Source organism: Phodopus roborovskii, unplaced genomic scaffold, assembly GCF_943737965.1.
Source record: "Phodopus roborovskii unplaced genomic scaffold, PHOROB, whole genome shotgun sequence".
NCBI lineage: Eukaryota > Metazoa > Chordata > Mammalia > Rodentia > Cricetidae > Phodopus > Phodopus roborovskii.
The window spans coordinates 27,860,388-27,885,759 of NW_026126470.1; the positions used below are offsets into that span (position 1 = coordinate 27,860,388).

The 25,372-nt window shown below is 50.5% G+C and overlaps 1 protein-coding gene across 1 annotated transcript; it reads left to right on the forward strand.

The window, feature by feature from the left end:
• The first annotated feature begins 4,751 nt into the window (after positions 1–4,751).
• Ifngr2 (interferon gamma receptor 2) lies at positions 4,752–25,168 on the forward strand. The gene is made up of 7 exons (XM_051191885.1): positions 4,752–4,919; positions 12,847–12,979; positions 17,670–17,863; positions 20,168–20,310; positions 20,917–21,079; positions 21,980–22,134; positions 24,539–25,168. The coding sequence occupies exons 1-7, from the start codon at positions 4,850–4,852 to the stop codon at positions 24,668–24,670; spliced, it is 990 nt and encodes a 329-aa protein (XP_051047842.1). The 5' UTR covers positions 4,752–4,849; the 3' UTR covers positions 24,671–25,168.
• Positions 25,169–25,372: the final 204 nt, after the last annotated feature.

The following is a 25,372-nucleotide window of genomic DNA, read 5'->3' on the forward strand; positions in this document are numbered from 1 at the left end:
GCACGCACTTGGGCAGCTCACACCGTGGTCTGATACCCTCTTCTGAGCTCGGTGGGCACCAGGCCTGCACGTGGTTCAGAGACACACATGCAAGCGAAACACTTGTACTCATAAAATAAAATAAAAAAGGAAAAGAACTGCTGTAGAAACAGGCACGTGCAGGGGCTCGCACTCCCCAGTCCCATGCTGTCCTCTGTGACTTAAGAGTTACTGCCACTGCATCGAGTCTGGAGTCTGTCCCAAACAGCTCTAACGTGCTCACCTGCCAAGCTCTTCCTGGAGCGTTGCAGGATCTCTCTCTCTCTCTCTCTCTCTCTCTCTCTCTCTCTCTCTCTCTCTCTCTCTCTCTGTCTCTCTCTCTCTCTCACACACACACACACACACACACACACACACACGATATAATCTTAATCTTTCTAGAAAACAGATGAATCTGAGGGTCTCCGAACTAACAAAAGCCAAGACGTTTCATGACACCCCTCCTCCATCCAGAGTCCAAGGAAACCAAACCCCGGGTCCTCCCTTTCCAGTTCCCACTGGGAGCGGCCAGGTCCGGGAGACCGAAGGGAATGCGCTTTTTCCTGCCGCTTTCATTTGAATCTCAACCGTCCTACCGCAAGCTCATGATTTAAATCTTGGCCACCAACCAGCTGGCGGCGCTAATTCAGCAGGCTGAGGACCCTCCTCGCTGCCCCCTCCCGGGGTGGGTGTTCCAAGGTTGCGCCTGCCCCGTGCCTTCCTAGCTCTCAGGGCCCCGTGACAACCTCCACCGTTCACTCCTGCGGCTGCGCTGCCCTTGCTGTGACAGACCGAAACTCTCCGTGAACAAGAACAAAGCTACTTTGTTCCACCTGCTTGGGGCGGGGCGGGGTGGGGGTGGGGTAGGGTATGGAAGGCAGTGACTTCTGGAAAGAAGTTGGGGAGGGGGGCAGATTCGGGTTTTGTAGAGCTAAAGTTCACATGATATATGTGAACTCTCTTCATATAAAATAATGGACAATAAAGAATATAAAGCTAAGCACAATGGTATTAATGTGTAATGAGAAAATAAACAACAAACAACCATTTTAAGGCTGCCAAATACACTAGCATCACAAAACGCTAGAGAAATAAGGGAACATTGTTACTTTCACCTTGGTTTATAATTTATAAATATTATAAATTTATAATAAAAGCAGCAAGTAAGCTTCTTTTACTGTTACCCTTGCTTCTATGGAGACTGCACATAGAATCATTTGGAAACAGGAAGGCAGGCATTCAGTACCTTCTGTGACATGATTTATCAAAATTTGCTTTTTAAATGATAAGTTCAGGAAGCTGCTTTTAACTTCACAATTAGTGGAGAAATGTGTAAGTGTGATGTAAAATGCCAAGCGTTCAACTCTATATAGGTGAACACATTCACATACAAATACACTTAGTTTTTCCTCTAGCATGACTAGCCAAAATTTGCTTTCTCGATATTTTATTTTACAATGTGTCTCTGTCAGTGGGTATGTGAGTGTGTGCAACATGAGTGCCAGACCCAGAGTCCAAATGAGATTGTTGGACCCTGCAGGCAGGCTTTTCTGTCCACCAGCCAGCTCCTAAATAACCACACAGAGACTTCTTATTAATTATGAGTGCTCAGCCAAAAACTAGGCTTGTTACTAACTAGTCTTACAGCATAAATTAACCCGCATTTCTAATCTCAGCTCAACCATGTCTCGGTACCCTTTTCCAGCAAGGCATGTTCATCTTTCCTCTGGCGACTCCCCCTTCTTCATCCCCTCTCTCTTTCCCTTCACAAGTCCCACCTAATGTCTGCCTGCCCAGCTCCTGCACACTGAGCCCTTTATCAAGCCAGTGAGAGCAACAAGCACTCACAGAGCACACACAGACTGCTCCCCAGCAGGGTCCCCTGGAACTGGAGTTGCAAGAGGCTGAGGGCTACTGTCATGACTACAGAGAGCCAGACCTGGGTCCTCTGCATGAGCAGCCAGTGCTCCAGCCCCTAAAGTTTGCTTTTTGTGACTGCTGGCTTAGAAAGTGTCTTTTTTTTTTTTTAACTTCACAGCTAACCCTGATCTATATCTATGTATGCTATAGAACATCATAACCTTTCTCAAGACTCCCAGGCACCCTACACTTCCTTGAGACATCAGAAGTCTCAGAAAGAAACTCAAAGAGGAAAGACACAGAGGTTGTAACAGTGGCCGAAATCTCCTTCTCTGCAGATTTCACAAAAGCACATGACCAGGGGATGGAGAGCCTGCTCAGCGGTTAAGAGCATTGGCTGCTCTTGCAGAAGACCGGGTTTGGTTCCCAGCACCCACATGGCAGCTCACAGTTCCGGGGGTGTGATGTCTCTCCTGACTTCACAGGCCTCCTGCACACGTGTGGTCCACACAGACACACACACACGTACACATTAAAAATAGAAAATTGTTTTTAAGAACATGTGACCGCGTACATGCAGTCAGGAACAGCTCCTGCCCCCTGGTCTCAGAAGATGCAAATGAAATGCCCCGAGGTTTCACCTTTTGGCTGTGCCCACAGTAAACTTGCCTCCAAAGGGGAGAAACAGCTGGGAACGCAGCTGAGCGAATATGCAGAAATGGAGTCATGTTACTCAATGTTATACAGGCGCATGGAGGGAAAGACTGTCCAGCCTTTCACAGGAAGTGCCAGTGAGTTCCTGTTATCTGTGCAGAAGAGCCATTTACCAAGGGCATCCTCTGCCGGAAGGGCACTGCCATCTCTCTAATGATTAACGTTTATTATTTATCATAAAAGTTTTGCTCTTTGACAAAAGTTTTGCTCCTTGACAACAAACTGGATCCTTGGGTCTTTTGAAAGTGGAAGCCATTTGTGCAAATCTTCCATACCACTGTTAACAAGTAAAAAAAAAAAGACACTGAAATATTTACACACACACACACACACACACACACACACACCCCTGCAGGGCAGTGGTGGCACACACTGGTGCATCTCTGAGTTTGAGGCCAGCCTGGCCCACAGAGAGAGTTGGCCTTGCCCTGACAAAGTGGCCTTGGAGGAAGGAGAGTCATTCACTTGCACTGGGGGTGCTGCATGCTTGAGGTGTGGGGTGCAACCCTTTGGCACTGTGCCTATGACTTCTTCAAGGAAAACAAATCCTCAGTTTTAGCAGAGAAGAGCTCAGGGGAGAGACTCTGCAGTGGGAGGGGCTGTGTGGGATGGCAAGGCTTCTAAAGAATTCCCATCTGGGGTCAGTGGTCACAAGCCATTTATGGCCTCAGCTAAGGCAAACACACAAGCCTCTTTCCTTAACATAATACCTGGGGGGAAATATACACACATGTGTGTGTATATATATATATATATATATATATATATATATATATATATATATAGAGAGAGAGAGAGAGAGAGAGAGAGAGAGAAACATTTCTCTGTGCCTTAGCTTTTCTCCCGTTTGCCGTTTCCAGCACATCATGTTGAAAAGGGCCCTGGCAAACCCTGCTGTTATCACTTGGCCCGTAAGTACATTTTTGTGTCTTAAAATACTAAAGGCATGATTCAAATTCTTGCTAGGTACTTCACCACATTTTTCATAACAGGCTATCTTGGGGTTTTTATTGTTGTGACAAAACACCATGACCAACAAAACAGCTTGAGGAGAGAGGGGTTTCTCTCTCTCACAGTACCATATAACAATTCATCAGGGAGGTCATGCTCACAGGCTTGCTCCTCAGGGCTTTCTTATCGAAGCCTGGACCACCTGCCGGGGGTGTCCGCACCCACGATGGGCTGGGCCCTCTCCCATCCATCACTAATTGAGAAAATGCCTTACAGCTGGATCTCACGGAGACATCTCCTCAGCTGAGGGTCCTCCCTGATGACTCTAGCTTGTGATAAGCAGCTGCCACAGACGAAACCAGCCTGCACACAGGCCAACGTCAAGAGTCACACACGCAGGAGAGTGTCTGGGCCCATGAGAAAGTGACTTGGGGGATCCGAAGTTCAAAGCCAGCTTCCACTACAGCCGGTCTGAAGTCAAGCAGGGCTACCTGAGGCCTTACGTCACCAAAGATGAAGGGAATAGAGGACGGGGGTTAGGCTCACGCAGTTGCTGCTCTTATAGAGGGCCCGGGTTCGGAGTCCCCTTGTCTTTGACTCTCGGTCGCCTTCTACCCGTTCCTTTTGTTACCCCTTCCTCGTGGCTGAGTTGGAGGGCGGAGCAGGTGCAAACTTCTCTACCAAGAGGCTTACCTCTGAGAAGACTCAGGCGGGGGGAGCCTGTCTGCCTGTCCCGCTCTGGGATCACTTCCTCCTCGTTTCTCAGCCACACAGGGCCAAACCCACAGATTATTAAGCAACGAGCAGCAGCGAGGTTCCTCTAGCTTCCCTTCCTCCTTCTCGGTGACCCTCTCCATCCACTGCGCCCCTAAGTAACCCTCTTCTACAAAGGGTCCAAAGGTTAGCATGTACTTTGGGGCCGTTAAAGAGGACAGAAGTCACAGCAAATGGACAAATTCTCCGATGTAGGGCCGCGGGAGTCAGAAAGAGAGGGAGCTGGGGCTTGTGCGTCCCGGGTCCCCCCCCCCCCGAGCACGGTCCCCGGGAGGTCCCTGGCCGCGCCTGGAGGTGGGCTCCGCGGGGCGCGCCCGGGGCCACCGCGGCAGGGTGCTGGGCTGCGGGGACCGCGGTTCCCGGGAACACCGGGGAAAGTCCCCGCGGGCAGGGCTGGGGCGGGCGGGGCGGGCGGGGCGGGCGGGGCGGGGCGGCTGCGCCCGGCGGGGAAGAGGCGGGCGCTCGGCTCGCCATGGCCGCCGCGGTCCGGCTGTGAGCGGCGTCCACCCCGCGGTCCCGGGCCGCCCGGGCCATGCGGCCTCCGCCGCTGTGGCCGCTGTGGCTGCTGCTCGGTGGCCTCGGCGCCGCTGCGCCCCCGCTAGGTAAGCGCGGCCCTAGATCCCGGTCCCCGCGGCCTCCGCGGCCGCCGCGGCCACGCGTGGGAGCCGCCGGGAGCCTGCACCGGGGCGGGCGCGGGGCGCGGGCGGGGGCGGGGAGCGGTCGGCAGCGGCTCCCGATCTGCGGGCGCCCGCGATCGCCAGGGGACCGACCCCGAGGAGTCCGCGGGAGGGGGAGCCGCCCTGAGAGTGGCCCGGACCGCGGGGGATTCCGAGCCTGGAGGTTCCGGTCTCGGTTTGGTGCCAGGGAGGTCAGCGAGGACTGACATCGGCTTTGGGCGGCCTGCGAACCCTGGTGCTCAGTTTCTGGGGTGGGGTGGGGGCCCCCTTCCCTCGTGTGTGAGGACCGGGGATCCGCTGGGCCAGACTTGGAATTCCAACTCTGCCCTACTCCACCTAGGGGGCCCTTTACCTGGGCTCAGCCTCCTGCCTCGGGCACTACCTGATATATATTAACAGCTATAGGTCATCAAAACCAATGACAGAAGGCCTCAGTGACCAAGAACACTCCGTGCATTTGTTTATGTTTTGCTGGGTTCTTTCCCACGCAGAGATCATATCTAAACTTGGGTCTCTGGAGTCCACCGGGAGTGCGTGGTGCAAGCCTGGGGGGAAAATCCTCAGGCTGAGAAAGGAGGGGGGAGGGTCCCGAAGTTTCCTGCCAGCTTGGGCCACTCGCTGCCGGGCTTGCTTTTGTTGTTTGTTGCTTATTTATTTATAAGTTTGGCACTAGGTAAATGATCTATCTCCTGATCATTCCCTTTTGAAGGTGTCTGAGGGGCTGGCCACCAACACCCCTCCCTCGAAATTGCCTTAAGATCCCTTTCTCCCTAAGGGCAGAGGCTCTCACAGAGAGAGGCTCCCTGATTACAAATGGTTTAACCCCGACTCTGATGTTCCCCAATTTTGTCTTAAGCAATCTGTGTCTGCCCCAGTTGTGTGGTGACAAGTGGTGATACTTGGTCTCAGGGCCACAGAGGGTGTCTGTAAACTAATTCACTTGCTGAGTCCAGGGGTTGGTACACATATTTAGAAACTTTACAACTGACATTGCAGGGCACTGCCATCTCTCTAATGATTAACTTTTATTATATATCACAAAAGTTTTGGTCTGTAGCTCCTTGACAACAAACTGGATCCTTGCGTCTTTTGAAAGTGGAAGGCACTTGTGCAAATCTTAGATTTCCATACCACTCTTTTAACAAGTAACAATTTCAAGTTTTCATACTTTAAATATTTCAGTGTTTTTTTTTTTTTTTTTTTTAAACACACACACACACCTGCCTGCAGGGCAGTGGTGGCTCACACCTTTAATACTAGCACCTAGGAGACAGAAGCTTGTGGTCTTTGAGTTCAAGGCCAGCCTGATCCCAGGACAGCCAGGGCTACACAGAGAGACCCCATCTTGGAACTTCGTAGTCAAAGGGATTGTGTGGCCAGCAGGTAGTGGGAAGATTCCGCATACTGTCCAATAGGTTATGGATGGCCTTTTTTAACGGTGTGTGGGTCTTTTGCATGCATGTATGCATGTGTGCCCCTTGAGTGGATAGTGTCTGTAGAGAGGCAAAGGAGGACATCGGGTCTCCCAGAACTGGAGTTATAAATAGTTGTGAGCTGCCATGTAGGTGCTGGGACTCTGCTAGAGCAGCAAGTCTCCTTAGATGCTGAGCCATGAGCCATCTCTCCAGCCCCCAGAAACAAGGCTTTGAAGGGAAAGTTTATAACATCAAACCCTTTCAGTGGGTCCACGGGTAGCATGAAAATCCTGGACCCAAAACGGTTCACGATTACTCTCTGTTGCTTTGTTAGGTGGCAGCCATTTGCTGTAGATCAGCAAAACAAAACAAGCAAAACCTAATGGACAGCCTGAAACTCTTTAGTTAATCACCTGCACTGAAGAGTCCAGGCTCCCATGTACTGTTCTCTCTCTCTCTCTCTCTCTCTCTCTCTCTCTCTCTCTCTCTCTCTCTCTCTCTCTCTCTCTTTCTCTCTCTCTCTCTCTCTCTCTCTGTGTGTGTCTACATGTGAGAGTTTAAGGGTGTCATGGCCATTATTCTTCTAGCTTGAAGGAATGTCCAAACTTTCTAATTAGCCGTGGGCTCCCCACCCCCACCCCACGGACAGTAAGTCCCAATAACCTAAAACTAATGGGCACTAGAGAGTCTCCTGTCTGGGTACTATCTCTACAGCTCCCCTGCAACTACCAAGTTTTGTGTACATTTTCTTTCTCTTACCATTCTTTTGAGGTAGGTAATCTTTGTATTTTTCTATCAGGAAGAGACAAATTATCTAGGGATTTAAAAAAAATAACAAAACAAAACCTTGCTATTGGGATTTACTAAAAAGAGTAAGTTCTGGTTAAGGCTGAGGACTGCTTCTTGGCCTGTCACATTTAAGGTGAGATCGCATGGTCATGACTCATGTGAAACTGACCAAGAGGCAGAGGCAGAGAGAGCAGGCTAGAACCAGGGAGTGCTAAAACTTTCAAAGATCAGTCTCTGCTGACCCGCTCCGCCCTGCCAGGCCCTAGGCCTAGAGTCCACACAGCCCTGTGATGGCGCACACACTGGGGGCCAGTGCTGGGGACACCTCAGCCCCAAACAATAACTGTCATTTAGGGCCACACCACTTGCTCTGGGCGTGCTGGCAAAGGCTTCCTGGGAACAGAATAAAGCTTATGGAGGAGGGCTTAGTCTGGAACACTGCCCCCCCCCCAAGCCACAGAATCTTGCTAGTCCCCACCTGAGCCTGGCTTCCCTTATAAATAATGAGGCTCCTTCCTGAAGATTGTGAGAGGCAAACCCAAGATCCTAAGTGAAAGCTGAGCAGCTGAAGAGATGGCCACTGAGCGGTGGTGGCGTACGCTTTTAATCCCAGCACTCTGGAAGCAAAGACTGGTGGATCTCTGAGTTCGAGTCCAGCCTGGTCTACAGAGTGAGTTCCAGGACGGCCAGGGCTACACCGAGAAACAACAGCAAAGAGCTCCTGCCTAGAGGACTGGGTTCAGTTCCCAGCCCCGACGGGACCAGGCAGTTAGTTCACACTTGCCAGTTCCCTGGGATCAGACGCCCCCGGGGCCCTCCATGGTCACGTGCTGGGCACACATAGCCACACACAGGCACACATACATACACATAAGTAAAAATAATAAACAGATATTAAAAAATAAGTGAAAGCCAAAGCCAGATAGCAGTCGGCCATCATTTTAAAGGTGTCATTTTTTGGGTTGGTGACAAAGCTGCTTGCTCCAAGCCTGGTGACTTAACTGCGTATCTAGGGCCTACATGGTAGCAGAAGAGCTGCCTTCCACACGCCTCTCTCTCTCTCCCTCTCTCTCTCTCTCTCTCTCTCCCACACACACATACACACACAAATTAATCAAATTAATTGATGATGTCGTCTTTAAGATTTTAAGAATAGGCTGGTTCCCTGGTTCCTGTCTCTGCAGGTAGTGAGCTCACGCTTGCAGTGACCAACGCCAGGTGCCCTCAGACTGGCCCAGTGTTCAATGGCCGTGTCCCCTCACCACCAGATTACCATGCCTTCTTCCCCAAGTGACTGTGTCATGTGACTGTTAGGTTATGTGAAAAGGGGCCAGTCCCTAGACTTAAAACAGGGAGACTATTTTGGCACATCTGGGTTATGTCTAGTATAAGCATACGGGAGGCTGTTTCAGCAGAATATAGTAAGGGAATTAATTCTTTCAGTTGCAGCTCTTAGGACCATGACCTTTGCCCTTGAAACACCTGCCACACTCTGCACGGCAGAACTGACAGATGTTTATTGTCTGGGGGTCAATAACGAACATGGATGGACACCAGGGTTTCAAAGACACTGGCAGCTCCTGCCTGTTAAAGCTCCCAGACCCTAAGAGGTTGAGCGAAGCTCCACCCACCTCGCTTCTCCACGCCCCTGCCCTGAGTCATGAAGCTCTGTGGTAAGAAGAGACAGACTGGGTGGAGTCTTGTGGGCGTGCCCTCTGCACCTTGGCCGCAGGTCGCCCCATCCTGCCTCCCGGCCCCACCCCTGTGATGTGAGACTTCTCCATGTACACTTAATAGATTAGCCAGGCTTGGGTACAGCCACACACTCGGGCCGCCAATTACAGCCTTTCTCGCATGCCAGCGCCGTTAGGAGGGACTGGGATCCCCAGCACCTCACCGTCAGAGCGCACACTGCAGACAGCTACCAACAACAAGAGGCAGGGCCAGGTCTCAGAGTTCCAGGCCAGCCTGAGACAGTGGCAGAGGACACCGCTTGTAAAGCCTGTGCTTCTGACCACCCTGGTGTGAAGGGCTCCGGTGTGAATTGTGCTTTGGGGGGGGGGGAATCACAGTAAGAACTAAGGGCAGGTTTGCAAGTTTACCCCAGGCTCTGGGCATCTTACAGGACCACTCTGCAGAGGCCTGACGGACGCGGGCAGAAGAACTAGACCCCCAGCACAGTGTACACAGGGTTTCCCAAGGCCAGAGGGCTGTGGAGACAGGGACAGTCAAGGATGGATGGGCCCTCAGAACGTGAAGAGGGCTGCTTGGTAAAAGTGATTTAAGGTGTGTGGATAACTCTCTGGCACTTCCCAGTGGGGTCCACAGTCCCGAGACCTATGTTCTTCAGTGGATATGACAAGATCAGGATTCCCAAGACACTCCTAGTGGAGACAAAGCTGTACTGGGTGGCCTTCCGTACACGGAGTCTGGAAACTCCCTCTTACCAGAGGAGACTGTTTTGTTGGTGTTGTTTTGAGTGCTGGACATCAAACCCAGGGCTTTGGGCCTGCCAGGCAAGTGCTGCGCAACTAAGCTCCCTGTTCCCCTGCCTCCCTCACGGCCCCCCACCCCCCCAGGCCCCAGCCCTGACAAGTATATGAAGTAAGGACAGAACTGCTCCAAGGCATGGTTGAGGGGAAGGTGTTTGTTGTGGATGTGAGGGAGAGGACAGCCAGGCACATCTGGAAGGGTCCAGGGCAGAGAGAGAGAGAGAGCAGTACACGAACCATGGCCAGCAGACTGGAACCAGGCCTGAGAAAGCACATGGCCAAAAGGACAGGGAAGGTGACCCTGAGCTGGGGAAGCTGGGTGGGGTGGGGTGGGGTCGCTGAGCAGAGCCACCACGTGAACCGAGAGCAGACAGTTAGCCGTTTGTCCTGAGCTTTCTTGGACCAGAGAACGGGGTGTCTTTGCTTTCTCACGTATGGGTCTGTCTACCTGGTCCCTTGGTGTGTCCCTCTTCTTACATGGGTGTTTAGACTGGGAAGATCCCGTCCCAGGAGAAGGAGAAAACATTCCTCTGGTTCCTCTAAAGATAAAAGAGATGGTGAAGAGGGGTATGGCAGGCAGACTACTGAGGTCTGAAATAGGTCCAGGCACTAATTCCTGGACGGTGGGAATACGTGGCCCGAGATGACAAAAGGGACCTTTCAGGCATGACCGAGTTGAAGGTCCGGAAGTGGGAGATGATCCTGGATTATCAGCTACACACACTCAGGGTCCTGGAAGATAAGAAGGAGGCAGGAAAGGCCAAAGGGTGGGTACAGCAAGAGTGACTTGGCCCGGCAATACCAGCGAAAGGGACCATGGGCCAAAGAATGCAGATAGCCTCCAGAGCTTGAGAAAAGAAGGAAGCTGGTTTTTCTCTTGGCAGCTCCAGAGGGAATGGGGCCCTGCAGCCACCTCCATCCTGGGCCCGTTTCAAACTTCTGCCCTCCAGAAAATGATACACGTGATAAAATGATAAATGATAGATGGCATCTGGGTTGTTAAAAGCTCGTGTGTGCGTTTGGGGTGAGATGCTTCAGCAGCGACAGCATCCCCATGCAGGCAGGCAAAACATGTCTCTGAGATTCCATGACTGACCCTGGATTTGGCCAAGCCCTCAGGGTCACCTGCTCAGGGAGCTGAACCGGCCTGGCTTCTGCCACGCTGCTGGCCTGGCTGACTTTGGAGCAGGTTCTCCTGCACCCGCCCGTGTGAATGGACAGCAATGTTGAAAAGAATTAGGGAAGCTCGCAGAGGTGGGTGGAGGTGCTGGGCACTCAGACTACAGAGGCTGCAGCCTGGTGGCAGCCGCCTTGCGCCGGGTGAGGTGGGGGTGGCTTCTCCGCACCCGTCTTCAGGCTCGCTCGGAAGAGCTTTCGGAAAATATGTGGTTTGAGGTTCCTGCTCTGCCTTCTGGAGCAGCATGTTTTTCTTTCCACATTCTGAATATTTCTCAATAATCTTTCGATCAGAGAAAGTGTTATCTCAATTTCCTTTTAGAGAGAAGGTTCCAGTGTTCTCTAGCCCCGCCTGCAGAGAGAGTATCTGTCTGACAGGATGGGTGGGAACTGGTTTATTTCAGGTCACCCCAAGAGGGGGAATCTGCTGCCTGGAGGTAATGCGTTCTTTTGTCATTTGTGGGTTCCAAATCTGGGAGGCCAGCTGAAAGCATCCATTCCTCTTCTGTGGCGTGGAGCCTGGGATTCAGCACCCTATCCCGCCTCTCAGGGATGTGCGCCGAGGTCTTGGAGGTGCCTGCACCCCCCACACAGGCAGGGTCATCTTGGTACCCTAACTCTGGTCTATTGGATCCTCACTGGCAGACCCTCACTCAAGCTCTGTGGGGCGCCTCATCATTGGTTAGGCTTAGGGTTATTCCTGCACAGTAACGGAGCTTGGGCAGCCGGCGGTGGGATCAGACTGTGGTTCCCCCAAGGCTCTGTCAGCCTGCAGGTGGAGCGTGGCCGCTGTGCACAGTGTTAGCATCATCACAATCACACCCAGAGGCTGTGCCAGGGGGGACAGCAGCTCCCATTCCTGAACTCTGCTAGAGCTGTGCTCCATAAATGGCTTTGATAACATGCTCCGGAATGTTTTGTAATTGAGCGGTCTTACAGGATTGTCCCCTTCTCTCCCCACCCTATTCCTGCTTGTTCCTCTCACCCCATCCCCCCCTCTAACTCCCTGTTCACCCATCCCGCTCATTCCCTGTTCACCCCACCCCCTCTAACTCCGTTCACCCCACCCCCTCTAACTCCCTGTTCACCCCATCCCCCCCTCTAACTCCCTGTTCACCCCATCCCGCTCATTCCCTGTTCACCCCACCCCCCTCTAACTCCGTTCACCCATCCCCCTCATTCCCTGTTCACCCCACCCCCCTCTAACTCCGTTCACCCATCCCCCTCATTCCCTGTTCACCCCACCCCCCTCTAACTCCGTTCACCCATCCCCCTCATTCCCTGTTCACCCCACCCCCCTCTAACTCCGTTCACCCATCCCCCCTCATTCCCTGTTCACCCCACCCCCTCTAACTCCCTGTTCACCCATCCCCCTCATTCCCTGTTCACCCCATCCCCCTCTAACTCCCTGTTCACCCATCCCGCTCATTCCCTGTTCACCCCACCCCCTCTAACTCCGTTCACCCCACCCCCTCTAACTCCCTGTTCACCCCATCCCCCCTCTAACTCCCTGTTCACCCATCCCCCTCATTCCCTGTTCACCCCCACCCCCCTCTAACTCCGTTCACCCATCCCCCTCATTCCCTGTTCACCCCACCCCCCTCTAACTCCGTTCACCCATCCCCCTCATTCCCTGTTCACCCCCACCCCCCTCTAACTCCGTTCACCCATCCCCCTCATTCCCTGTTCACCCCACCCCCTCTAACTCCCTGTTCACCCATCCCCCTCATTCCCTGTTCACCCCACCCCCCTCTAACTCCGTTCACCCATCCCCCTCTAACTCCGTTCACCCCACCCCCTCTAACTCCCTGTTCACCCCACCCCCTCTAACTCCCTGTTCACCCATCCCCCTCATTCCCTGTTCACCCATCCCCCTCTAACTCCGTTCACCCATCCCCCCTCATTCCCTGTTCACCCATCCCCCACATACCCCCCGTTTCCTGTTTACCCCCACCTCCCCCCTTCCCTATTCCTCTCAAGACTCTTTTTCCCAGCTTGCTGCGCCTCAGCGTCTAGAACTTCACCTGTACAATGACGAGCAGACTCTAAGTTGGGAGCCGTCACCCCCCAGCAACGACACGAGACCGGTGGTCTACCAGGTGGAGTATAAATAGTAAGTATGTGCTGTGGATATCCGTGCTGCGACCTGGCGGGGAGTCGCAGGGAACCCTGGGAGGGAACCCTGGGAGGGAACCCTGGGGCCTGCAGAACTGTAGAGGGGCCTGGGGGTGGCAGGCATTCCCTTGTACTTTTATTTAAAAGCTGCAAGGACAGAGGTCTCAACCTCCCACGGTCAGGGTGAGTCTGGCCGCCAGAGACCCGGGCTGCCCTGTAGCCTCCTGTAGTCGTGAAAGCGGCCCTTCTGTTCTGCTCACAGGAAGAGCTGACTGTCGCCCGGGGAAGGAAGGGGACAGCTTTCAGGGTTAAAACCTCAAAGCCCAAATTTAGCCTACGAAGGAATTTATTCAGCAGACTACGATGAGTTCTCGGTTTCTCACCTGGTTTTCTGTTTTGAGTGACATGCTCTTCTGGCCCTTTGTTCTGCCTTATTCCTTTCTCCATTGTTGGCTACCAGGTGACTGCAACTTAAGAACCCTGCACATAAAGAGTGGGCTCAGTTAAATGGTCTCTGTTTTGTCATATAAGCTAACTGAAGATCAGGGGAAATCATACTACGTAAGCAAACCAGTTTGTTTTGAGGCAAGTATCCCTGCTTTGCTCATGTGGCCCTGAAACTAGACATCCTCCTGCCTCAGCCTCCCATTAACTGAGATCCTAGCCCTGCACCACTGTGCTCATTTTACTGAGGTTTGTAAAAGGCTTCCATAGAGCTTCGTATTGGACATTAGCGTGTTTGACTCTAGGTGTCTGTTGGGGGGGCATATGGAGGTCAGAGACGGCGTGCAAGCACCCTCCTTTTTCGAGGGGCATCCTCTCTCTGAGCCTGGAGCTCTCCAGTTCAGCTCTCTAGATTAGCTGTCCAGGGGTCCGCCTGTCTCTCTGCTTCTCCACTGAACTGATTCACAGGGCGGCGTGGGTGCTCAGGGTCCCAACACAGGCCCATGGGCTGTCAGCTTAATGGCAGCCACTTCCCTAGCCCCTCCCCTCCTCACTTTGGTAAACATTCTGTAGCCTTTCATCAGGGGTTAAGGTTGGTTTCAGTGAAACAAAAGAGGCATTGGTGGCTTTTCTGACAGTCATAGTAAGTAGCAAAGCCAAATCTACAGGAAACAGTGGAGATTCAAAGTTTAAATAGTAGGTCACAGATAGATAGCATCCTCCAGGCTGTGTGGCTGTAGTGTTTAATCTTTCAAGCAAGCAAGCAAACAAACAAAAAAACATTAGTAGCCAACATTAGAGAACCTGGAGGTTTTTGCTGTAACAACATAAGCATGCTGTCCTCTGGTGGGCTTGGAAGCCTGGCCACAGCTTGCCGCCTAGCCCAGGAAGAGCTGCTCTGGGTCTTCTCAGAACATTAGTTTCTTCTGCTTGCTCTAGCAGTACTTGTTTCTCTGTAGGACACCCAGAGGGGCAGCAAGAATTGTAAGCTGCATAGGGAACGTGCATTCCTACAGCCTAGCTGGGGAACGGGGACAGAGCTTCACCATCTGTGGACCAGGTCCAGAGAGAGAACAAGGATGGCTAAGCATTGGTGAGACCCGGCGTCTTCTCAGGAGGAAGCATCCACATCCACTCCCAGCCCTCAGTCCTGAGAACAGAGAGGGCTGGGCAGGGGAGGGGTGTCCCCGCTGACCTACGTAGTAGACTAAGCTCTGACAAACACTTGCATGGTCCTCACTGCAGAGGCTCTTTGCTCAGGCTTCCCCAGAACCCCAGGGTGCACACCACAGGCGCCATAACTGACGTGTGGGGGTCAAAGGACAGTTTGCCGGAGTTGGTTCCCCCCTCCACCACGTGGATGCTGGGGACTGGACTCTAGCTCACAGGCTTGGCAGCAAACGCCTTCCTCCACTGAGCCATCTGCTGGCCTGACTCTTTAAGACCAGGCGACCGAGGAACTGTGCTAAGAAACTAGAATTGGAGCTGGGTGGTGCACACGCCTTTAATCCCAGCACTCGGGAGGCAGAGGCAGGTGGATCTCTGTGAGTTTTAGGACAGCCAGGTTTATACAGAGAAACCCTGTCTCAAAAACAAACAAAAAACTAGAATTTGATATAGGAAATCTGTTTTCTGGTGCAAAGCATTAAACTACAACATAGCACTCCATTTCATAAAAACTGTTGCTTTACAAAAAAAAAAAATTCCTAGGGGTCAGCAAAATGGGTCAGCCGGTAAACACTTGCTGCCAGGTTTAGTTCCCAGGACCCACTTATTAGACTACTGTATGGTGTCTTCTGACCTCCACACACACTGTCACACAGCATCTACATACACACAGACAGAAATAGATAAGTAAATGCATGTAAAATTTTAATATATAATTTAAAAACAGGGTTTCTAGCCAGGCAGGCCTGGTGCCATGTAACTGTAACGCTCATACTTGGGAACAGATGAATTGCACATTCAAAGTCGGCCTGGGTTTCACAGCAGCACTGTGTCCCAAACAAGTAAATAAAGAGCGAATGCATATTCCCTGGGCTGTTCACTGTGGCAGGACACGTGTTTAACTCACACAAGGCCCAGGGGTCGATGGGTCCAGTTTTATTTCTGTTGCCGTGATAAAAGTAGCCTGAGAAAAGCAACTTGGGGGAAAATGGGTTTGTTGTAGTTGAAGGTTACTGTCTGTCACAGCAGGGTAGCCACTCATCACATGCATCGTCAGGAGCAGAGAGATGAATGCACGATCCAAGTGCCCACCTCACGCCTCCATCTTAAACAGTTCAGGACCCAAACTCAGGGAGCGGTGCCATGCGCTGGACAGACACACAGACACATGCTCAGGCCTGCCGTGCGCTGGACAGACACACAGACACACAGTCATGTGCACAGGCCAGCCTGATACAGACAAGGCCCTCACGACACTCCTTAGGACAGTCTAGGCTGTGTTAACCATCACGGAGTGACTAGCACACTCACACACGAAAAGTTAGGTAATTTCTGAAAAGAAGTACAAAATGAGTCAGTGCGCAAGGGCCAGGGTGACTCACCTCGTCTGACAGTCTGATCTGATGGGGCTGGCCATGAGCAACCTGAGGATGCGCTCGCTATTCCTTTAAATGAAACACAATCATCCTGTTTTTACCTTCTGTGTGGAAAGGGTTCCCTTCCCTCAGAACTCCTATTCTGCTGAGAAACAATTTTAAGATCAGGGTAAGATTGGAAGGGGTGTGTGTATGAGTGAGTGAGTGTGTGTGTCTGTGAGTGTATGTGTGTGTGTGAATGTGTGTGAATGTGTGTGTGTGTGTGTGAGTGTATTGTGGTGTATGTGTGTGTATGTGTGTGTGTGTGAATGTGTGAGTGTTGTGTATGTGTGAGAGAGTGTATGTGTGTGAGTGTGCTTAATTTCCTGGTGAATGGGACTGAATCTTTTGAGATGTAGGGCCTGTTCCTTCAAGTTCAACAGCTGGCCCAAAGGGATTGGCGGGATGGAGGTTACAAGTCTTTAGGAAGGCCCTTGTTCTGTGGCGGGGAGCCGGGGCCTGTGCCTGTCGTTCACCATCCTTGTCTTCCTTGGCTCTGAGGCCCTGGGGTTGGACACAGCAGCTGAGAAGCTCCCTTGGGAACCCTGGTCATCCATTTCAAAATGATAGACAGATAGACAAGCACGCCTACCAGCTAACGGACGTGTAGACAAAGAGAGCTACACACACCCAAAGGGATCTTTCTTTTTTTCTTCCTTTTCCTTTTATTTATTCTTCCTCCTCCTCTCTCTTCCTCCTCTTGGAGAAAGGAGTCTCTCTATATGTTGCAGACTGGGCTAAAACTCATGTAACCTAGGCCGACCAACCTCAAATTCTTAATCCACGTGTCATGGCCTTTGGAAAATAGGATTCGTGGTGTGTGCCATCATACCGGGCTTCGGTGAGAGTTTGGGGTTGAGGGGAGAAATGAACAGATACACGGGACAAGCGAGGTAGCTTTTAGGGAGAGACCACTTGCTGCCAAGCCTGAGGGCCCGAGTTCAGTCCCTGGGACCCACACGGTGGGGCCGGGAACTGTTCCACACAGTTGTCCTCTGATTTCCATGTGTGCTGTGACACACACACACACACACACACACAAGGGTAAAGGACTTATGCGTGGGGCTAGAGAGATGACTCGGTAGTTATGAGGGTACATGTTCCTTCCTCAGCACCCACATGGCAGCTCACAACTGGCTGTCACCCAGGGGAACCAGGGCTCCTTCTGCCCTCCTCCGGCTCCTGGATCTAGATGCAGATGGAATGCATGAATGCTCAAAGGCACATAGGCATCACATAAAAGTAAAACACAAAAATTTAAAAAAATGATACGTTCTGTAGCGTGACTGGACCTGTGATAGGCATCCATATGATATGGTTCCACTCAGAATGAGAGAACCTGTTGAGACGGAAAGTATGTAAGTTGTTGCCTATGACTAGGCACCAGGCTGGAGAAGAACGGAGAATTTTAACAATGGATAGATACCAGGTTTTCTTGGGAGGCAGGGGATAGCATCATATTTTAAAAACTGGTCGCAGTGGTAGTTGGCTCCTAAAACCACTGTGTTGAATAGATCGAAGCAGGTATGGCACATGAATTAATTCTTAGGGAAGAGTTTCGCTTGTACTTGACCTTTGGCAAAAGCAGAAGTGGCTGCACCCATTTTGTAGAAAGCAGTGTTTCTGGAGGGCAGTGAGCTGAAATCTTGTTTTCTTTCCCAGCTTCGATGGTTCCTGGAATAAGTTCAACAGGGTAAATTGCACCGACATCACAGTGACCAAGTGCGACTTCACAGGAGGCAGCCGCTTCAAGGGTTTCTCCGGTTTATACAGTGTTCTCTTGAGAGTTCGAGCCAAGCAGGGGGAGCGCACCTCTGACTGGGTTACCTTGACTTGGTTTCAACGCTACTGTAATGGTAAGAGAACTCGGGTAGAAAAGTTGACAGTGGCTGGAGATGGCTCCTGAGAGGACTAGAATTCAGTCTCTAGCATCCACGTGGGAGAACTCACAACTGCATCCAACACCCTTGCTGTCCTCCTAGGCACCACCCTCACCCCACCCAGAGATAAATAAAACAAATGCATCTTTAAAAACAAACACTATGGCACCCAGGTTTCCTTTACGTGCCTCTTGGGTGAGCAACGCTGAACCCGCCCTAGGCCTTGGCCCTGGCCCTCATCCTAAATAAAAAAGACAATGGGTAGGGTTATGAGGGACTTCGGCTAACCCTGGAGGTTCCAAATTTGACCCACTGCCTTGTTACTGTAAATGTTTTACTGGAAGACAGTCCCAGGCATCTTGCTTCTTTGCTGGGGTTCTGGTGCCTGCTGGACAGGTGCTATGCTACTGACCCGCAGCCCCCACCCATCTCACTGAGAGGGCACCCATCTGCGGCAGGTGAGATGCTGGTGGGTTGGATTCTAGTAGCCCTTCCTGACCCAGCACAACTGATTTCAGGATAGGAAGGTTTTCACTCAAACCTGAACAGTGTCTGTCACGTGAAGCAGCAGAAACCCCAGGGGCCGTGTCTGAAGCTTCCTCAGTCTGTGGTTGGTTCACACACAAAGAGGCTCACTTGTATAAGTAAATCCAAGCAACTGGGAAATTGGCTCAGTGGTTCAGATCCCGAGAAACCTACACACTTGTCAAGTGTGTGGACACCTCTGCCTGTAATTCCAGCCTCTCAAGGTGGGCATGGGATCCCACTGGTGAACAGTGAAGAAGGGCAACATTGAGCAAGCATGATTCCTGATGACAACCTCCTGCTTCCACATGCACAAACACTCAGGCACATACGCACACGCATGCAGGCACACACGCACACACACACGAATTCCAAGTAAAAGACAATTAGAGATAGTTGGGGCTGTATTAAGCACTTATATTGGACTAGGTTTTTTGTTTGTTTTTTCAAGACAGGGTTTCTCTGTGTAACCACCATGGCCCTCCTGGAACTCGCTCTGTAGATCAGGCTAACCTGGAAGTCACAGAGATCCGTGTGCCTCTGCCACTACTGCCCAGCCAGGCTACTTTTTGTTGTTTGTTTTTAAGAGGTGTGATCCTGGGTAGCATGGCAAATTTTATTGTTACCACCATTTTAACACAAAATGTAATAAAAAATTTAAAATGAAATTTAGCTAAATAAATAAAATCCCCAAAATAATCCAGAACCATTAAAGTATCAGCTTACTATAAAGTGATCTGGAGATAAGGGTGGCACACATTTTAATCCCAGCTTTTGGGAGGCAGAGGCAGCCAGATCTCTGTGAGTTCAAGGTCAGCCTGGTCTACACAGTGAGTTTCAGGACAGCCAGAGCCACACAGAGCCCTAAGTCAAAAACCAACAGGGAAAGAAAACCCAAATGATAGAGTAAATGTTATGCTACAACCACACGCAATGCTGTTTACTTACGTACACATGTGAACACTAAACTAGGGTCTTCATGTGAGGGAGAATGTCTTTTTATTTATTTATTTATTTATTGCTTCCTGAGTTTGGCTCCCTCAATTAATATGCTTTCCAGATCCACCCATTTCTCTGCAAGTTTCAAGTCTTATGCATCTTTTCCTGCCCTGAATGAAAGAAAACTTGACCTCTGGCTTAACTTTGTCCTGTTTGTCTGGGATTCAGAAGCCAGCCTTGATTCTGGAAGCCTTGCTTACTGTCAAATGGCTTCCAGAACCTGCATCTCAGCCACAAAGATCTTGGGCCCCTTGTGCAAGGCCATACCCGAGGCATGCCACAAGCAGATCCTTGTAACTAGGCGTGTCCCTCCCTGGTTCTACTAGAAAGCAGTTCAGAGGGCCTTTGAGCAGAGGTGAGGGTTGCCCCTGCCGGAGGCTGGTTTGGGGCCACACATGGGAATTGCAGGGGCTTTCCTTCAACCTGGATGTTGGCCTCTGTAAATGGCACCTGCAGAGCCCGCATCTGAGTGCAGCCTGTCACTTACTAAGTATAAATGTGTGTGTTCACAAGCATGTAGAAGTATGACAGGTAGAATGTAGATACACAGTATGCATATGCATGGTATATACTGAGTGTCAATGTCATTCATGTGAGTTTTTGTAATTCTGTTTCAGTTACTGCCTGGATGTGACTCTGTTTCAGTTACTGTCGGGTTGTGACTCTGTTTCAGTTACCGTGGGGTTGTGACTCTGTTTCAGTTACTGTCGGTTGTGACTCTGTTTCAGTTACTGTCGGATTGTGACTCTGTTTCAGTTACTGTTGGACCTCCAAAAAACATCTCAGTGACCCCAGGAAAAGGATCGCTCATCATTCACTTCTCACCTCCCTTTCCTGTGACGAGGGACGCAACGTTTGAGTATCGTGTCCATTACTGGGAAAAAACAGGAACCCAACAGGCAAGAACACTTATCTTCCTTGTTTAGGGTTTCTTTAGAGTTCCTGACTCGGAAGACATTCCACGAGACACAGGAGATCAGGGTTCCCGTGTCTTCTGGAGCTTAAGCCTTGAGCCTGTTTCGGTTTTTTTTTTGTTTGTTTGTTTGTTTGTTTGTTTTTTCTTTTTCTTTCTTTCTTTTTTTTTTTTTTTTTTTTTTTTTTCTTTTTGAGATAGGGTTTTTCTGTGTACCCCTGGCTGACCTGGAACTCACTCTGTAGTCCAGGCTGGCCTAGAACTCATGGAGATCTCCCTGTCTCTGCTTTCCCCATCCTGGGGATACGTTCAAATGTTGACATGGTGCTGAGGATCGGCTCCTTAGGATTGACTACGCAGCAAACGCTGTGTCCATCTCTCCAGCCCAAAGTATTCTTAGTTTTACAGGAGAGATTCTTATGGTAGAAACTGGAATTTGTTAACTTCTGGTTACTGCATGAGGCTCATGAGAGCTCACAGCCCTGTGGTCTTGTTACAGTTCGGTTGTGCTCACTGTGGGTTTGAGAAACGCTAGGAACCACTTGGCTCTGGCTGGCTGGCTCACCTGTGTGGTGTGGTGCTCTCTACCCAGGTGAGAGGTCCTTTCAAGGAGAACTCTGTCGTGTTGAGTAATTTGAAGCCATTCAGCGTATACTGTTTACAAACCGAGGCACAACTCACTGTGAGAGACAAAAACATCTGTCGGCCTGGGCTTTCGTTAAGCAACGTAACTTGCCATGAGACAACAGGGGATGGTAAGACACACCTTCATTTATCTGTTACGTGTGCAAAAAGGCTTCTCCTGAATAGTGACTTCAGGCATGTTGTGGGTGGCAGGAGGTAGGAGCAGAAATTCAGAAGTATTCACCTGCAAGTCTGATCATGTTGAAGTCTGTAGCAGCGAGGAGCTGCTAGGGCCAGGCTGAGCAGTCTCCAAAACACCTGGGACCAGAAGTATGTCAGATATGAGTTTTTCTTGTTTCATATTTTAGGATGTTTGCATATACATAATGAGTTGTCTTAGGGACGTAAAATTCCCTTATGTCTCATAGATAACTTACATGAATATCCTGAAGATTTTATATAATTATTTTTAGTACCCTGATGTTGGGGACTTTTTTATTGCATTTTTATTTACTGTGTGTGTGTGTGTGCAGGTCAGAGGCCTTTCCTTGCTGAGCCTTCTTACTGCCCAGTGTACACACATGCTTGAACCATGACCCATCACAAGATTTTTTTATGTGAAACTTTCCACTTGTGGTATCATGACGGGACAGTTTCGGGGTTTTTTCTTTTTCGTCTTTGGTTTTTCAAGACATAGTTTCTCTGTGTAGTCCTGGAACTGACTTTGTAGACCAAGCTGGCCTCAAACTCACTGAGATCCACCTGCCTCTGCCTCCCAAGTGCTGGGATTAAGGTTTGTACCACCTCCTCCTGGCTGATGGGGCTGGAGTTTTTGTTTATTTTTTTTATTTGGGAATATAATTTTTCAGGTTTCACATTTCAGATTGAAATTACTAATTTCAGTGCATAAAGCAAGGGCATGAGCCAGGCTATCGGTTCTATTGGGACATGAATATGGTCGATTGGTGGCAGATGGAACCCATTGTGTCTTGCTCACTTTTAAGTTTTGTTTTTTTTTTTTTTTTTTTAAGCCTCCAACAGGCTGCAAGTCATCCTGATCCCCATGGGAACCTTTTTATTGCTACTGGTGCTGACTGGGACCTGCTTCTTCCTGTTCCTCAGATACCAAAGCCGGGTGAAGTACTGGTTTCAAGCTCCACCTAACATCCCGGAACAAATAAAGGAGGTCAGCGCACAGATGCGTAAGCGAGTGACCAGCAGGGTTCTGGTGCCCGAGAGCAGGGACTGGAGTTTAAATGGTGTAGCTAGAAGATGGGCAGGGTGGCACATGCCTGTGACCCCAGCACCCACATGGTGGGAGAGACCTGACCCCTGAAAGCTGTCCTCTGCCCTCCACAGGTGGACGCTTGCTCGCACACAACGTCCACACAGAATGAAGATGGTAGTGTAACGAGTGCTGGGTATAAACACGGGACCCCTGGTGATGGATTTAAAGGCTCCTTAGTTGGCACTGTCCGAGAATGACAGGCCCTGATGGCCCCTGGGGTTTTACTGGGCCCATCCTGTCTTAGGCAGGTACGACTCCCATCTCAGGAGTCTGGGTTTACCACAGCTGTTTCTCTGGGACAGGAATCCAAGCTTTGATGCACTTTCTTGGGAAAGTGTGAAAAATTGCCCAAGGTCACTGATGTTTCTAGACTGGAGAATGGTTTCACTTCTGTGTCTGGGGGGGGGTGTTGGTGTGTGTGTGTGTGTGAGAGAGAGAGTGTGTGAGAGAGAGTGTGTGTGAGAGAGTGAGTGTGTGAGTGTGTGAGAGTGTGAGAGAATGTGTGTGACTGTGTGTGAGTGTGAGAGAGTGTGTGTGTGTGTGAGTATGTGTGAGAGAGAGTGTGTGTGTGTGTGAGAGAGTGTGTGTGTGAGTGTGTGAGAGTGTGTGTGAGAGTGTGAGTGTGTTTGAGAGTGTGAGTGTGTGTGTGTGAGAGTGTGAGTGTGTTTGAGAGTGTGTGTGTGTGAGTGTGTGAGAGTGTGAGTGTGTTTGAGAGAGAGAGTGTGAGAGTGTGTGAGAGTTTGTGTGTGAGTGTGTGTGTGTGTGAGAGTGTGTGTGTGAGAGAGAGTGTGTGTGAGTGTGTGAGAGTGTGTGTGAGAGAGTGTGTGAGAGAGTGTGTGAGAGTGTGTGTGTGAGTGTGTGAGAGTGTGTGTGAGAGTGTGTGTGAGTGTGTGTGAGAGTGAGAGTGTGTGTGAGTGTGTGTGTGTGTGAGAGAGTGTGTGTGAGAGAGTGTGTGAGAGTGTGTGTGTGAGTGTGTGAGAGTGTGTGAGTGTGTGTGAGTGTGTGTGTGTGAGAGTGTGTGTGTGTGAGTGTGTGAGAGTGAGAGTGTGTGTGAGTGTGTGTGAGAGTGAGAGTGTGTGTGTGAGAGTGTGTGTGTGAGAGTGTGTGTGTGAGAGTGTGTGTGTGAGTGTGTGTGTGTGAGAGAGAGACCCCTGCCCCTCGTTCTGTTGGCCATTGGCGTTCGGGCACTTCTCAGAGCTGCAGGTTGAGCCTGGGAACAATGGTGAGTCTGTAGCCAAGGACAAAAGGGAGAGTCCAGGCCTGTGAGGTCTGTCTTCCTGTGAGGACCCCACCCCACCCCAGCGTACCCTGGGGCTGAGGACAAGTGGGAGGGAGGGCACCAGCAGAGCCTATGGATGTCCCTGCTTACCCGGCACAGCTGAATGAAGGCTGAGGGTTACGTTTTCATCTTAGCGGGTGGGGGTGTGTGCTGTGTAGGTCAGAGGACAACTTCCAGGAGTCGTTTTCTTCTTTGACCGTGTGGGTCCTGGGGATCAAACCAGGGTGGCCAAACTTGGCAGCAATGAGTCACGCCCATCAACTGCTACGTTGCTTAAATATTTTAAAGTTCATGACCCAGAGTATACACTGAGCCCTACTTTTTCGGAGGCTCCCCTTCACAGCTTTCGTCAGATGAATATGATTGGCCCTTAAGTTTCGTTGTTTGATTTGGTTTGGTTTTTTACAATTCTGGGGCTGGAACCGAGGCCCTTGTACTCGCTGGACAAGCATCCTTGCACGGAGCTCTACACCCCAGGCCTGCCCCTGGAGCCACACTACAGCTCTTACTGGCATGAGGGTAGAGGCAGGTGCATGCTGGGGATCAGGGATGGGCACGTGCCAGCAGTGTGTGCTCACCATGTGCCAGCCCTGGGCTTGACCACCCCTACCCCAAGTTACAACAGTAACAATAGAGTAGTGCCTCTCACACACATGCTCACACACTCACTCACATACACACTCACACACACACTCACACACAATACACTGTCACACACACTCACACACACGCACTCACACTCGCATACACACACACGCGCGCACTCACACAATGCACTCACACACATACACTCACACACGCGCACACTCACACATGCCCACCCCAGCATAACAACAGTAGCAGTAATGCCATTGGTATCACTGCATTGGTTGACAACATAAAGTTATACCTAATGTTAATATGACTATACCAACTCCACGTAGACATAAAGTTATACCTAATGTTAATATGACTATACCAACTCCACGTAGACACCTGGCATATGAAACCGTTTATGATGGTTTTGTCTTCTGCCTTTCCTAGTATTTAAAGGACCCAGACCAGCCCATCTTAGATGCCTTGGACAAGGACACTTCCCCAAAGGATGATGCCTGGGACTCTGTGTCGATCGTTTCCTCTCCAGGAAAGGAGCAGAATGTGCTGCACATACTGTGAGCCAGGCACCGGTCCCTGCTTGCCCAGGAGGACAATACAGGACACTGCTGCCATTTGTCCTGGACTCTGCAGAGACCACCAATGCTCTAGGGACTTCCGCCTCAGGAAGGCCTTTCAGGGGGAAGATGATATACTGCTTATTCTTTATGAGTTGTCCAGATCATACAAGTATCTAAACGGATTCCATGAAAAATATCTCAGGAAAGAAAGGTTTCTCTTAAACACTAAAAAGGTACAGTCACTTACTGGCGGCATAGCTGCCAGCTCATAATGCTCTCTCTCCCTTGTGAGCAGCCCTGGCTGTCCCAGCCATTCCAGCCTGTCACAAAGAGGGGCCCTTCGTGTCCCCTTCATGTCCAGTGTGATGGCCTAAATGCAACTATCCTAGGTCCATCCTGCACCTCACGCACAGCAGTGATTAATCTTGTAAATAGTGTCATGATAATTTAAGTAGTTTTTCAAAGCTAGAAATAAAGGATTGTATATTGAACTTTTTAAGAGGCCTGGGTAAGGTTTTCTTCTTCATCCCTTCCCCAACTTTCCCTTCTTTGCTCTGGCCATTTTTCTACCAAGTATTGACTTTTGAAAAGTCTAGCCAGATGTGGTGTCTTTCATCCCAGCATTCAGGAGGAAGAAGCAGGCAGGGCTCTGTGAGTTTGAGGCCAGCCTGGTCTACATAATAAGTTCCAGGATTTTCTTAAG

Bases quoted from the DNA above. Each gene is read 5' to 3' on its own strand.
- Ifngr2 (XM_051191885.1), top strand. From the start codon at position 4,850: ATGCGGCCTCCGCCGCTGTGGCCGCTGTGGCTGCTGCTCGGTGGCCTC. The intron at 4,920-12,846 runs GTAAGCGCGGCC...ATTCCTCTCAAG, and splicing joins CGCCGCTGCGCCCCCGCTAG to ACTCTTTTTCCCAGCTTGCT. The intron at 21,080-21,979 runs GTAAGACACACC...TTTTTTTTTAAG, and splicing joins CCATGAGACAACAGGGGATG to CCTCCAACAGGCTGCAAGTC.